Raw genomic sequence first — 15,420 nt, 5'->3', positions numbered from 1 at the left:
ATCAGTACGCCGTGACCCTATATAGCAGGGGTGTCAAACTGTAGTCGCGGGCCACATCGCAGTTATGGTTCCACTCGGAGGGCCGGTCTGGCTGCAAATCCATATGATTGCCTCATATAATTACATATACACAAATTAACACTCATATACACAAAATGCACACTCTCACGGGCCACATAAAATGACATGGCGGGCCGGATCCGGCACCCGGGCCAGCAGTTTGACACCTGTGCTATAGAGGCTAAGCGGTACAGAAAATGGATGGATGGATACCAGGGGTGATGGAAATGTACAGGTTTCTCAATATAAACAGCCCTGCCTACTTTAAGTATATTAATTGCATATCATAAATGATCACTTTGAGTAAATGAGAGTAGAAAACATCTCTATGCAGAAGAAGTGGCTGAACACAATGTCCTTTAATAATGACCCTCCCTGCATTGGAAGAAATATAAGAACTGCTCTACAAAATGTACAGTCCAAGAACAAGGCAGAAACATAGGCAGTGCATTCAAGGATTTCAGGCTGCATTAATTCCTACATGCATTTTGGATTCAACATGCTGCTTTTGCTATGGCTTTGGTGCAGTTTGGAGGTGTAAAACAGGATTCATCATGACCATTAAGCAAAGAAATATGTACATATATATATATATATATATATATGGTCGACACAAAGTGAACTTTAGCCTTAAAGTAATGCATCAATCATTTAAGAACTATAACTGGAAACTACTTATTAGGCTTATTTATAAATGACGATTTAAGATGCAATGGACACGGGTCACATAATGAACAGAGAGCTACCATATAGAAGACAACAGAATTATTATAATGCCATTTTTTTAAGCTCAGGTGCAACCGAACTGGGACACATCACCTTATATGGACACTAGGTGTTTTGTATTTTTGTGTGCGTGCATACAGAGAGGTTTTAGGAATAAAAGTAGACATCCTGTGAATGGAAGTTCTGATATGTATTTCACAACACATTTTGGAAGATCAAGGTGAGGGAATGCACAGCAAAGCCCCTCTCTGTGCTTCTGTGGCTCAGTCCTACAAAAGAGCACCACCTTTTTAAAAAATAATTATAAATCAGACCTTAATTTAACCTTTGTGTTAAAACTACAGCTAATTTGACACAAATTCTTTTTTTGGGGCTTAAAATGTTCCACTCTTATAAAATTCTGAAAATGAGCTTGTTTAATTAGAGTGATCCATTTTAGGTTATGCAAGACTCCTGAGTTTCTGATGTTGCATTAAAATGATTAAATATCATGCAGATGATATGTCTAGGATTAAAATATGTGCAAGTTCTCTGAATTATATTGCAGCACAACAGTGTGTTGCGTGTGTAACACCTGAAAAAGCAGTACAATTAGACGGAAAAGTGCAAATGGTTCCCTCCCACCGTTGATAAGGGCTTTGCATAAACGGTAGAGAAGAGAGGAAGAAGAGAGAGGAAGCCCATCGTCAGAACATAAAAGAGCTATGTGAGGACGTCAGCCTATTTTCAGTGACTGCTGTTGGAGCTCCAGTCGTACGGGAGGAAGCTGACTTTGGTCTTCCCTGCAGAAAGGACCCCCTTCAAGCTGGTCTTCTTGGGGGAGTCGCTCATGTGCTTCAGCACCCAGTTCAGCAGCTGTAAGAAAGACAGAGGAGCACCAAGAACTTAATTTGAAGCCTCCACGGCTAATTTAAAGGGGCCATTGTGTAAATCAATGGTGGGAGATCAGGGCACTAGATATTGTCGTCATCTACCTTCTCATCAGTTCCTCCAAAGTCGACTTTGTACCACTTGAAAATTTGACTGAGTCGGACTTCTTTTTTCCCCGAATCTACCACGCAGGCGTCGTCATTCTCCAAGAAAGCCTCGGCTGCCGTACGGAGCTGGCAGTCAATGTCCTGCCCCAATTACGTCAAAGATTTTTAGTTTGGGTGTAGAAGCTAAGGCAAGTTTACTTGACTTTTTATTCTAAACAGACTTGTTTGGTTGAAGTGGTTGAGTTAAAAGCACCGGAAACATACCTGCGGTGTGTAGGTCTTGATGGGGGGGCAGCTTTTTGCACCACAGTTCAAGGCAAAGTGAATGAGCGGTTCTACATCTTTGAGCGCCACCTAGGGGCATCAAGGAAGAAGTGAAACTAAAGCCCTGCCAATTTATTATAGGACAAATGGAACCTCCAAAGTTAAATTCAGTCGAAAAATGTGTGACATCACGCGAGCCGTGAACAAATCTCAGCTGTCACACCAGAGCCAGCCTGCCACACCATTTTATGTGGTCCGCTAAAGCAAATCATGTGTCTACTTAAGTACGGGAAGAACGTGCAAACTCCAAACAGGCGAGGGCGGATTTGAACTGAACGGGTCCTCAGAACTGTGAGGCAGAACCAGTCATCCACCGTGCCGTGCTTTTTAGATTATATTTTTATTATTTACAATAAATCAATTAAACAATAATTTGATGAGATAAATCTTTTTTATGAATAATTTTAATTAACATGTTTTTGAAAAAAAATACTTGGCGGGCCAAGTGAAAGAATGTCGCGGGCAATATGTGGCCATACTTTGCCAACCCCGCTATAGTAATAAATAGATTATCAACTAGATCAGTGGATCTCAAACTTTTCACCTTTTTACTCTTAACAATTTTGACTCAAAAGTTAAATACAACTGAACTGTACTTTGACAGTGATTATTTTGTGTACCACTAGAGGGAGCCCTCATACCACCAGTGGTACAAGTACAGTACCACACTTTGAGACTTTAGTTTTATTATGCAGTGAGTTTCTTTGGTGTCCACTTGTATGACAGTCAACAATTCTAACAACTTGAAATCTAGCAGTGTCACAAAACAGATTGCTTTCGACTGTCGTCTGTTGTCAGTAAATCAAATATTCTGAGATTTCTATCGGCATACTTGTAGTCGTGGGTCTGTTTTGGAGAAGGGTCTTCGAAGCTGCGCCAGACCTTTCCTGTTCCCTCTCAGAACCCCATTTTCAATATCCTGTAAGGTGAAGACTTCCCCACCAATCAGATAGCTGACGTAGTTGAAGAACTATAAAAGTGAAGAAGAAAAAAAAAAAAAGATGCAAAAGGGTCGGAGCTCTGGAGGATTCTAGGCAACAATGAGGCGTTTAAAAGGGTTCAGGCCCTACTCTGTATCGCTGCCACTTGTTGGTGGGAGTCCCCATGCGGAGGTAACCGTGGATGACCAAGGCGTTGTAGATGTTGATGAAGAAGGCCAGCGTCTCCTCCCGGGACAGCGAGTGGAGCTTGACCCTCTGCAGCTGAATGGCAAGTTCAGAGTAGTGCCGAAACACGGGGTTTGCTGACATACCTTTGTAGTCCACCGACTGAACGAGAAAGAATACCAGTATTTGAACAAAGGATTTTACCTTTCAGCACTTTCACACACAGTGGATTTAAAAATCAAACAAACAAGATGTGATTGAAGTAAAGACTTCCATTCAAGAACAGAAACCATTTTTATGAAGATAGCTCGCAGGGTACAATGCCATCACTTTGACTCTCTCTCGTGTGTGTGTGTGTGTGTGTGTGTGTGTGTCATCATCAGTTTAATGAAAGTGTGAAGGAAATCGGAATGGGTAAAAGATGTTTCTTTTCTTCAATAGTATTTGGACAAAGTGACACCTTCACCTGCTGCTCGTTTCAGGATCTGACATTAAGCCTTGTTTAGTGGGCCCACCGTGAGCCAAGTGGTGGTGGCCCTGTCTGAACTGGAACTGGCCCCATATATTCTTGATATAAAACAATATGTTTTAGTGATTACACATAGATCGATTTTTAAATCTCTCATGAATCAGCTTTTCGAAAACCCTCACTTTTAATAGTTGCGAGTGACAAAATAGTGACAGCTTTTTTTTTTCATTTCATTTCTGATGTTTAATTGATTCAATACGATGTCTTGACACTATATTGCTATTATAATATACAATAATGTAGTGACAGTTTTATTTACAAAATGACACATTACAATAAATATTAGGTTTAGTGATATTTTAAGCTAGTTACTCAAGTACATTTTCAAGTCAATAAAGACATAAAGCTCCAAAGAAATTATAATATGGTGTCTCGCATAGATTCAGGCTGGGTAATTTTACTTGGAGTTTGTTGCTCCAGCAACCCCGACAGCGAAAGCCATTGGCATAATAAATGTAGGGGTGTTTCCCTATTCCGGCCAATGATCAAGGACTATAAACCTGAAATGCGCAAATATTGTGCGCAATATGGTAAAATGGCTTGATCGATTTAAGTGGATAAAACTGTCGTAAAGCGAGGACCACTGGGTGATAAAACAGCGAGTTAACAAAAGCAACGCATCACCTTGCCGTCAGCAGAGAGATGCTCCGAGAACAACTTGAGAATCAGCTCACGTAAACGCAAGGAGATTTCAGCCGCTAAGAGAGGAAGAGAAAAAAAACAAAAAACATGCATTTATTAATAAGACATGATAACAAACAATGCCCTGTGACTGACTGGGACCAGTCCAGGGTGGACACTGTCTTTCACGCAGCTGGGATTGGCACCAGCTCGCCTGTGATCCTTAACATGACAGGCAGTATTTAAAAAAAATAATAATAATTATAATAAAATTAATGAAATGCAAGAGGAAAGTACTTCCCACTGACACTCAAGAGACAGTATTGTTGTGCAGCACAGATTAGTTTGAAAGTCAGTTAAAAACAAAACAAACTCATCAGCAACACTCAAATAAGTTTGGAGCGTTAATTAAAAGATACTGTACAAAGCGAGACTGCAAACCAAAGCAGAATGGTGGTAAAATATAGGCGTCACTTGCAGTTCACTTTAGCACATATCCTTATTCTTTAACCAACAGTATTTCAATCACTGTCAGAATAGCCGATCATTTTAGATCAACTGAGGCATTTTGGTTGATTATTTTTTTGATGATTCAGACAGGATCAAGTCATTTTTTTACATTATTATTTCACATTGCTCAACCTACGGAAGACAATGTGAACTAGAGAACACAGGTGTTAGATTGAGTGCTCTTGAATATTATGTAATTTATCTCTGAATTCATGTCACTGTTTTTTTTTCTTTACTAGAAGTGAGTAAAGCCCATGAGATCCATGTAACTAAAGTTGAATATTGTAGAAAATGTTTCTTTTTTTCAGTAGGCTAATGTAGTTCAATTTAAAAAAAATAAAACTCATATAGATAAACACATGGGAAAATACTTTTCAGAAGACAGAGTCCTAGCTCATTTCTATATAAAAAAATCATTTGGATTGTTTCTTTCTGTAATATTCCTATTTCTTCAGCTAGTTGATTGGGTTGACCCCAACTTCTGAGTGACCAATGAAGAGTGATGACCAGTATGTCCCAAGACTTTCGTCCAAACAGTTTATCGTTCAAAATCTAGTTCTTACCACCAAAGCTACCAGGTGACACACGCCAATCCAAAAGACACTTATGAAGTGAGCAATCAGCAGCGACAAAACAGAGTTTGAAAAAGGTTGAAGGACAGTCAGCTTGAGCATAAAAGGTACACGTGAACACAGGCCACAGCCGGTCCAGGACCCCGACCTACCCTCGACAGGGATGCAGGATGCCGTCTGTCCTGCGTTCAGCGCTGAATGCGGGTCGTCCTCCATCAACCTGTACAACGTGTCCCTGCTGGCTGCTCCAAATCTGCTATCCGACTCCCCACGGTCTCGGGCAATGACCATGTACTTCTTCAGCAACAATCCCTGGCCAACACCCAGGGCCTGACCCTGGTCTAGCACACATAGGGCTACAGTCAAGGCTCGACATGACCAAACTGGACTGACCACACCTTTGTGGACATGAGCTTCAGACTGGAATTACATATAGAAAAACAAGAGGGACAGTTTTACTACGGATCTTTAGCCTTGCTTACCCATGCCCTTGTCGTTCTGTAGCCAGGCAAGTAGTTGGTCCTTCGAGAAGCTCTTCTTGTACAAAGACAGCCCCATTCTCTGAGTGCCAATCAAATTGGCATCTTTAAGTTCCGCAACCAGGTCAGCCAAGCCATCTTTCTCACAGACAATAACTGACAAGAGTACAACAATAGAAACTTTACACTTCCACACTGAGGTCATTTCTCACATTCATACACTGTACTTCCATGTCATTATGCTCACATAGTAAGGCTCGCTGCACACCGAGCAAAACTGCACAATCGCAGAACAAATACAGTCAGCGACCACACTCGCACACCTGGCAATTGACCCTCGCACGTATACCGACTTGTTGCAATGCAAAAACTGCGACCCCTGGTGTTCTTATCAGGAAACAATGTTTTGAGGCGCCACATACCGTATACAGTAGTGTCCTGTACTGTATTATTTTTTTGAACTGAACCAAAAACAATATTGTCAAGAAGCACATTGCCCTGACAACTGTAACTATATTATAATACTATGATATTTGGCGCTATGATTTCACTTCTATAAAGACCATATAACTGTAACTACAGTGGACGCCCAAATATTCGTTGTTATGGCCACTATCCTCCTTTATTAACAGTAAAACTCACCTATTGATAATTTTTTGTTACATTGCAAAACAAATGTGAATTGCTTTATAGCAGACTGCACCGCTCCATTAATTCATCATCATTATCAGAATCTTTAGCTGTAAGTTGTTTATGTACTGTATTTTTAAAGGTACGGTAATGTTTGAAGACATTGATAAGCATTTGGAATGCTTTCACAGTTGCATTTATGGTTATGGTTTAAACTAATAATATAGTCAATTTTAATACATTTTAGGGGAGCATTGATTATTCACCAAAATTCACTCGTCAATGTCGGGCTCGGTCCCTATCCCCTGCGAATACCTCTGTACAATGTCCTTCTGTAGAGCGCACTTTCGACTAGCCTTGAAACTTTAGTTTACAGGAGATTAACACACTGTTAACACACTTAATTTCGAAACGACCAAACGTTGCACATGTGCCAGCAAGTTTCCTAACCACTTGGCTCATATTCTAACAACTGTAAGTGTGCAATGATAGCTCTGTAAACACTGTGTGGCGAGAAGCGCCATAAAAACATAGTTCAAATCATTTTGAGAGGAACAAGTCCCACCTGCATTGTATTCTTGTCAAATGTGTACATATCCCTGATGTAACATCCTTTAGTTATGTATGCCCCTTATTCCAAAACTTCCACAACTCCTTTATTTCAAAACTATACATTGTGCCACATACGTTTTTCACCGCAATCAGTGTCCATAGCAGCACCCTGTGACGGTTTCCTCTCTGGTAGCGGTAGCGCGTCGGCTGTAAGAGGTTCTTCCTTGACCATCTTCACCAACTTTTGAAGCTCCTCTGGAGCCTTTAAACGGGACACGGATCAACAACTCCATTCTGCCGAGTTCACAAGCCAAAACGTGTTGTTTTATCAAACGTTTTGTCTCCTCACCATTTTCTGCAGTTTTTCATTGCCCCCAATAAAAAGGTTGTTGAAGAATATTTGAGGGACTGCGATCCGTCCTGTCAGCTTCTTCACAGGGGCCTGTAGCTTTGGATGCTCATTGAGATCAACGTCACATACAGGAACTCCCAAACCAGCCAGAATAGCTTTAGCCTGCCGGCACTGTGGACAGCCTTCGATGGAATAGATGGTTACCCGTCCCTTGTCACTATTTATAAACTCCTCCATCTACAGCAAAAACAGAAACAACAGTGCAGAGAACATTGTTTTAATTTTCTTTTCTTTTTTTTTGTTTCCACATTGATGTACGATGGCACTTCCAAAGTCAAATGCCCAAAATCTGGTGAGCCTACTGTATACCACAACTTTTTACACTAAATGCCACCTGAAAAATGCTCAGCTCTCCAAGTACTACCACAATGACAAACATTAAAATACAGTAAAGCAGAAGGCTGAAGTGTTCATAAAAAAATAAGCAGATGCTTTTTTGTTTGTTTGTTTTCCATACCGCATATCCTCACTAGAGTTGCGGGTGTCCTGGCGCCTATCCCAGCTGACTCTGGGCGAGAGGCGGGACACACTCTGAACTGGTCGCCAGGAAATTGCAAGTGCGCATATAAACAACCATTCACACTCACATTCACACCTACGGGCAATTTAGAGTTATCAATTAACCTACTATGCATGTTTTTGGGATGTGGGAGGAAACCGGAGTGCCCGGAAAGAACCCACGCAGGCACGGGGAGAAGATGCAAACGCCACGCAGGCGGGGCCGGGGATTGAACCCCGGTCCTCAGAACTGTGAGGCAGACGCTCTAACAGGTTTTGCATTGCTTTGCTTCTGTTTACATGTGGTAGATAAGATAATTCATAATGAAACATTGCCTGTTCATCTGGTTTTCATTTGAGCACCCCAAGGGAATTTTTTTAGAACCGTCAACAAGATTTCGAACCGTCAACAAGATATTCCCTTTTTGGAAGTGCCTACGTAATTTTTAAAGTTAGTATGGTCTTGAAAATGTCTTCGATTGGGCATCACACACAATATTTGTTGTATTATTTTAACGAGGTAATATGACTTATATAAATTGAGTGAAGAATTGCTTGATACATTCCACTGACTTCTATTTCTTCTAGTGTGGGAGAATAATATGCATTTTAATAATACGACCACCTCCCAGTGATGTTAGCCAACACTTTATCAGACAGAAATGGAGACACAGCCACAAACTGTCTGTAAACATTAGACAAATCAAATATTGTGTCGGGCTGCACTCCATATCGTTAACCTAACAGCATACAATAGTTGCCTAAGTCCTTTTTGAACGTTTTCGGAAAACAAGAAGGAAAAAAAAAAATAAAATCAATTTGTCAATTTGCCTCGATTCAACCCTTGCAGATTACAACGACCTGCACGAATTGAGAAACTACGTACACAGAATTTGTAGCAAGTACATTGGTGTTTCTTATTGATTTAGGACATTATTCTATTCGGATTAAGATGTGCTTATTTTTTAGCGTATACACACGCAAGTGCAATGATTTCATTCAACACACTCTCTTTCATGACAACAGCAGAGCTGAAGTAAAAGCAATTTCCAACATTTAGATACAAGGTCTAGGGTTCAACATTCTTTTAAGACTCGCTGGATGGTTTTTTTACGTGCACGACTATCTTAGAGATAATAGCTAACATAATCATAAGTAATACATAAGTGCGCAACTATTTGCAAAGTATCAAGCTGTTACATGTTAGTACACGTCACATACCTGGAAATACTGCCATTACCTGTAAATCGTGTTCGAATTTTCCGGCGGCGATTAGGAATAATTAATTGACACAATCGAATGTATTGGTCCTCTTGAGCAAATAAATTGACATAAGTTTTGTTTTTTAGGTTAAAGCGAACAGAATTACTGTATGTCGAATCGAACGTTTACTGCTCAACACACACGTCCACAATTAACCGAAAACAGCTACTGCGGCTAGCTTACTCATCTTAATGATGCGTTCAATAGCACCCGTAAATCTAAACACCAACATCCGAACACGCCGAAAAGCGAGAAATAGTTAACCGCAGATATTACTTTTATCTTTGTTGATATATTAAATATTATACTCTACCTAATGATGTGAAGATGAAGTTTAAGAAAAAGATAGTTACTATCAATATTACCTTTACTTATTACATCATATATTAGGCACGGTGGACGACTGGTTAGAGCGTCTGCCTCGCAGTTCTGAGGACCGGGGTTCAATCCCCGGCCCCACCTGTGTGGAGTTTTCATGTTCTCCCCGTGCCTGCGTGGGTTTTCTCGGGGAACTCCGGCTTCCTCCCACATCCCAAAAACATGCGTGGTAGGTTAATTGAATACTCTAAATTCCCCGTAGGTTTGAATGTGAGTGCGAATGGTTGTTTGTTTATATGTGCCCTGCGATTGCCTGGCAACCAGTTCAGGGTGTACTGAATTGTACCCCGCCTTCCTACCCGATGATAGCTGGGATAGGCTCCAGCACTCCCGCGACCCTTGTGAGGATAAGCGGCTCAGAAAATGGATGGATGGATATTATATAATACACTACAGTATAACTTTACTGGTAAACGGTAATTTGATGTATTTATTTTTACATTTTCTTTTAATGTACCGACAACCTCAGACCTACCCATTTGGTGGCTCTTTTATTAGACATGACTCCTTGTATTTCCATTAACATCAGATACACTTTTTCTTGATGCAAAAGCATTTATACGTTAGAATGTTTTACTTGCAAGAAAATGAATCGCAGACTTTATCCCGGAACAATGGTTTCCGAACATGTCTTGCCCGGATATGTATGGCGTCGCACTCAGCAGTGTTGTTATGCTAGGCTCCTAGCTTACTTTGTGGAGAAGAAGATGTCGCCTCTGTCAGTACCAGAGCGCTCCGGGTGTTTAAAAATACTTAAATTGATGTCGAAAGTGGACCTACTTTCACTGAGTGACACCGTTACCAATAAGATGATTGTGGTGGAAGATGTTACAGGTAAATGTCTTCTCTGTGATAGTTAGCAATGTGTGTTAAGGTGTCAATGTAACGACACCTTAGTTCGTTTTATAGCCACTGCTGAAATTACTTTACTTCAGAAGACGCTATTAAAAACAAATCTGGACTTTTTTTTTTTTTTTAATCATCTTCACATGGTTGATTCTAAGGAACGAGAAAATTTATTATCAGGTTAAATCCCAAACAATATCAACATTACTTCTTTCCAGGGTCGATTTTGCACTGAAAATAAGTGTGTAAACGTCTGTCCTCTTCTTTTCTTTTCTTTTTATTCAGAGGCCAGAGAGACAATCATTTCCTTCACCAAAGATGCCGAGGAACTGCTGAAAAGGAAGAAGGTTCACAGAGACATCATATTCAAATACTTGGCTAAAGAGGGGGTGGCGATGCCCCCCAGTAGCGAGAAACACCAGTTGGTGAAGAGGACGCTGGAGCTCTGGTCAACAGCGCAGGTGGGAACAGTAGGAGAAGGATTTATTGATCTTGATCGTTTTCGTGAAATAAACTTTGTCATTCCTTTTAAAGGAGTAATATTGTGCGTTTTTTTTCGCAATTTAAACTCGTTCCTAGGTGTCTCAGTAACATGTCTGTGACATGCTTTTGTCAAAATAACAAGACATTAAAAAAAAAAAAAAATTAGTCAAGTAATAATTTTTTAATAGGCTTTCACAGTAGATATATACTAGGCTTTACACGATCAGGATTTTAGGGGCCGATCACCGAGTTTAAAAAAACGATCACCGATCCAATCACAAGATGGAGCATTGTGTCTAAATGACTTCTTCAGTTACTGGATATGCTTGTGTACTGCATTCTTTATTACAATTACTTTATTATAATTAAATTACTTCACACACGCCGAAACTTTAGAGCATGATTCGACAGAATGCTGGAACAACCGTTAGTGCTCGCACTAGCTTGCTAAGCTACATTACGTTTTGTTGCCTGCTTTTAATACGATACCGCTTGCCTGCGGTATCGTATTAAAAGTATGTGAACATACCTCAAGCAAGCCTTTAATTAATGTGCTCTCCCGATCACCGGTGACCACCAGCACACATTTTTCCCCATTTTGTTATTATAATACACGACAGGATCGATTGTTGTTGTCGTGGCCATGGTAACGAGTGTATATGGGTCGCCATTGAGTTGACAAGATAAAGCCCAGTGATTGTAAAAGACGGGATGTGGTGGTATCGGAATACAAGATTTTATTGCAGCAGTCTGACAAATTTGTCTTGTGGTCTGATCCGGGCATTACGTGTTGTCTGTCCCACACTGCCGACAATTTAAAAAAAAAAAAAACTTTATTGGAGATATATATTTACAGTACTACGTCAAAAGACACGAGACAAGGCTAAAATGGCTTTTGGATTCAAATATTCTGTACACGATGGCGACGCAGAGTAAATGTCTTTTACGGAGCCGATCAATGTCGTCATTGATAGGATCAGTGGTTTATGACGTTAAATCTGATCAGCTGATCAGCATAAAATGCTAATTATCGGCCAATACCGATCAGTCCGATCAGATCGGTATAAAGTCTAATATTTACTTACTGTGATGCTCTCCCATGTTGGAAAGGAGAGCCACAGCACTTTCGTTCACTAAATATAGAAAGATGCAGGAGCTGTTGTCGGCCACAGCTCACGTCCAGACACTCACACGCAGATTCGCCAATGTCACACACCAGGCCCCACCCTTTAAAGGAACATGCATTTACACAAACACTACAGTATTTTCTATACATTTTATGCTTGCAATTTTTCTGTGTGTTCAAATATGTTAATAATGTGTTTGCAAAGTGTGTTTTAGGATGTTTGAATGTGTTTACAGCATGCGTGAGGGTTAAAAAAAAATTTGAAATCGTATGGTGGATTTTTCCTTATTGTGAGTGGATCTGAAATGTATCCCTGGCAATAAACGGGGTAGATTTACTTGGTTGTATTTCACGCTCGATGGGTTGGCAGGCACTCCAGAGACAACTATTTGTATATTTATATACATAATATATTGAATATTTTGACTTGATTTTTTTTTTGTTGGAGATAACATAATTATTTTAGTAGGTGAAAAAAAAATCATCATTGTGGTTCCTTTAAGACGGTGGTTGAGGAACGTAATCCAGGAGCGACAGATGACACCGGACAGAGACCACTGCCAAACACAGCAGTGAAGACAGCAGACGTGAAGGCTGAAATTTGCTGTGACACTTTGGTCCTAGGGCAGCAGTTCTGCAGTTGGTTCTTCCAACTGTTGAACAGTCAAAACCCGTCACTTGGCCAGCAACCTCAAGACTGGGGACCACAACACTTCTGGCCAGATGTGAAGCTCCACCTTGTTGCCAGGTATCCTTGTCAATACTGATATACAAGTACATCTCAATAAGTAGTTCACGTTTGCAGAGTGGTACCTTGACTTAAAAGTGTGAGTTGCAAGCAAAATTTTGAGCTTTGAACGCTAAATAGTAGTACTGAACTTAACAACAAGCAGCAGTTAGTGAAGAATTCTTCAAAAACGAGGCTAAGTGCTTTCTTCAAGCTGTTTATTGTATATGTATATAATGATTTGTGATTTCTTTTGTGTTCCATCATTAAATCTGTGTTGTATGTATGTGTTATATTGCCCCATGGGGGGGGCCAAGGCGCACACACTAGAAGGAGCAGCACAATTTACATTGAATTAAAGCATGAAATCATAATGCACAGACTGTTTAATTCTTTTTACACCACCATGTGCACCACATGAGTTAGGAGCTTGGTCACGGAACAAGTAAAACTTGTATCTCAAGGCACCACTGTATTACAAAGTTGCACTTGTCTTTCTCAGAGCTGGCAATGAGCAGATGGAAGAGTTCCTGGGTGCCGAACTGGTCAGCTGTCGTCTCCTGGCCTTGACCCAGGAGGAGCGTCTCCATTTCAGCCCCAACCTGGAGCCGCATGGCCTCAAGGCGCTGACCTCCCCCCACGGTCTGGTTCTGGTGGCCGTTGCCGGGACCATCCACAGAGACACGACCTGCCTCGGCATGTTCGAGCAAATATTTGGACTCATTCGCTCACCGCTGGAGAATAACAGCTGGAAGATCAAGTTTGTCAACATGAAGATCAGAGGGCAGGATGCTCTGGTTGGAACGCAGATGACGGCACCAGCCCTGACTTACAACTCCGCTGAACTACAGATGCTCTGTACTTTATGATGTTTAAGACAGTTTCCATTTTATTATATCATGTTTAACAGTTTTCACACAAAGGGGGTTGACTAAAAACACTGTTTTATTCATGAACCTGCCCAAGGCATATTGTGTTTAAAAAGTGAGCTGGAAACAGAACTCCTTTTGTAGAATGATCCCAGTGTGTGTGTATCAATAGATTCGGATGCACAATATCAGTTATATTACTTAAAGCATTAAAATGTTTGCTTTTTACCAGCTTTTATACAATATTTCTGTTAGAAATGTCTGTTATTTTACTGTGGAACATTAAGCTGTGTGATCTGTGCCTTCATGACAACTGACATGTAAATATGTAACATATCAAATAAAGCAATTATTGTATATTGATTCTTCGGATTTCAACTGAAATTGAATTGTGTTCCAGAGTCATACTGTCACCAACTAACAATCACGTTATCAGGTGTTTCCATAAGCCAGCTGACAACAGGAAGTCTTCCATGGCTACTATGGCAAATGCTGTACTGGCTGGACTATTGAGGTGATTCTGGAATTTGTCTGAGCCTGATCAGTGTGCTGAGCCTAGCCAGGGAATGTTGAAGCATGGTATGACATTGAAATCATGGAACACATCACAGGCAATTTTGAACATATACGTGGACAAAATTGTTGGTACCTGTGTGTTAATGGAAGAAACCCCCACAATTATGAAAATAACATGAAACTGAAAAAGGACTTAATTAAATTGACCTGGGACAATTTTGGGTTATTGCTTTGAACTCATGCTAAATGGGAGTCAGCACACACCTGCCACCATTTAAAAAGTGCCTCTGATGAAGCCAAAATAAAGTTCAGATTTTCTGGTAGGCTTTTCCTGACATTTTTTTATGGTCACATTTTACAAGAGAATTTCCAAGCCATTAAATTTACACACACCGTGGAGCTCTATGGAACACAAAGAAGTGGGGATTGTTTGTCTATTGTGTTGCGCAGGTTATAGGCCACAATAGTGGTGGAAAAGGTTTTTAAATGATCTGTCTTGTTCTCAGTTTTCTATAACAAAAATTTGGCATTTGAACAAAGATGTGTAGCATGGGCGTCGCTTGGCCTTTTTTAAGGGGGGCTTCGGGGACGGGGGTGGGTCCTAAAACTGATGTTAAGCCCCCCCTAAAATAAAATGTGGATTCTCAAAAATGCCCCCGTCCCAATCATTATTATTTTTTTTAATCCACTCCATAGGGTTTTCTAGTTTTAAAAGTGACGTTCCCAGATTGGCCTCTAGGTGGAGGGTGTAGCTCCTCCAGCGTGCCTCTTCGTCCCGGCTGCACCGCCTTCCTTTGCACCGAAACCAGACGGAGTGAATCGGCCGCTCTGCTCGCTGTAATCTCGTCTGCGACCGCCGGCTCGCTCACTCTCTCTCTCTCTCTCTCTCTCTCTCTCTGACGTCCGCCATGGCGACCGCAGAAAGTCTCTTCTCCGGTCCGAGCAGCAGCTAAAAAAAAAAAAAAAAAGTCACCTGGACTTGCGTGACCGTGTACCTTTGGCCCGCCCATGTAACCCACTCGGCCGGGGAACCCAAAGGTGTGGAATTTTAACAAGACGCATTTCCAAGGGGGAAAACGGGTAAGATTTCGAGCTCGCCAAGTCCCGTGTGCTCTTGAAGGAAGTGATCCAACTTGTTTGGGGAGATTAGGGTTAAGTCGTCCGTGGTTGTTCCGTCATCCTGTGGCTTTCGTGGGAGACAGTTAAGGCAAATCTT

At 41.0% G+C, this 15,420-nt stretch overlaps 3 protein-coding genes across 6 annotated transcripts in view; 2 read left to right on the top strand and 1 right to left on the bottom strand.

The window, feature by feature from the left end:
* Positions 1–400: 400 nt before the first annotated feature.
* Positions 401–9,637, bottom strand: zgc:152951 (uncharacterized protein LOC569013 homolog). 3 transcript variants are annotated; one of them, XM_061691675.1, is made up of 11 exons: positions 9,218–9,637; positions 7,436–7,675; positions 7,222–7,348; positions 5,908–6,060; positions 5,578–5,766; positions 4,347–4,420; positions 3,158–3,355; positions 2,920–3,057; positions 2,028–2,117; positions 1,761–1,904; positions 401–1,641 (listed from the first exon to the last, which is right to left on the bottom strand). In XM_061691675.1, exons 2-11 carry the CDS (start codon positions 7,673–7,675, stop codon positions 1,513–1,515), a joined length of 1,482 nt encoding a protein of 493 aa, XP_061547659.1. In that variant the 5' UTR covers positions 9,218–9,637; the 3' UTR covers positions 401–1,512. The 3 variants fall into 3 exon arrangements, with proteins under 3 accessions (XP_061547659.1, XP_061547657.1, XP_061547658.1); XM_061691673.1 differs by having other exon boundaries at positions 9,237–9,635; XM_061691674.1 differs by lacking the exon at positions 9,218–9,637 and adding an exon at positions 7,956–9,207.
* Positions 9,638–9,984: 347 nt separating this feature from the next.
* Positions 9,985–14,029, top strand: c12h3orf38 (chromosome 12 C3orf38 homolog). Of its 2 annotated transcripts, none has more exons than XM_061692279.1 (4): positions 9,985–10,053; positions 10,769–10,944; positions 12,596–12,840; positions 13,322–14,029. In XM_061692279.1, the coding sequence occupies exons 1-4, from the start codon at positions 10,005–10,007 to the stop codon at positions 13,686–13,688; spliced, it is 837 nt and encodes a 278-aa protein (XP_061548263.1). In that variant the 5' UTR covers positions 9,985–10,004; the 3' UTR covers positions 13,689–14,029. The 2 variants fall into 2 exon arrangements, with proteins under 2 accessions (XP_061548263.1, XP_061548262.1); XM_061692278.1 differs by lacking the exon at positions 9,985–10,053 and adding an exon at positions 10,312–10,471.
* Positions 14,030–15,065: 1,036 nt separating this feature from the next.
* The window catches only part of LOC133410516 (FERM, ARHGEF and pleckstrin domain-containing protein 1-like), a 58,426-nt gene continuing 58,071 nt past the window's right edge, over positions 15,066–15,420 (top strand). Inside the window, exon 1 of the mRNA XM_061691803.1 lies at positions 15,066–15,284. The gene's annotated coding sequence lies outside the window, so the exon portion shown is untranslated. The remainder of the gene's footprint in view (positions 15,285–15,420) is intronic.

This window comes from Phycodurus eques, chromosome 12 (genome assembly GCF_024500275.1).
Source record: "Phycodurus eques isolate BA_2022a chromosome 12, UOR_Pequ_1.1, whole genome shotgun sequence".
NCBI classification, from domain to species: domain Eukaryota; kingdom Metazoa; phylum Chordata; class Actinopteri; order Syngnathiformes; family Syngnathidae; genus Phycodurus; species Phycodurus eques.
Note: the sequence above shows the minus strand (reverse complement) of the source record. Positions and strands in the feature narration are given on the sequence as shown.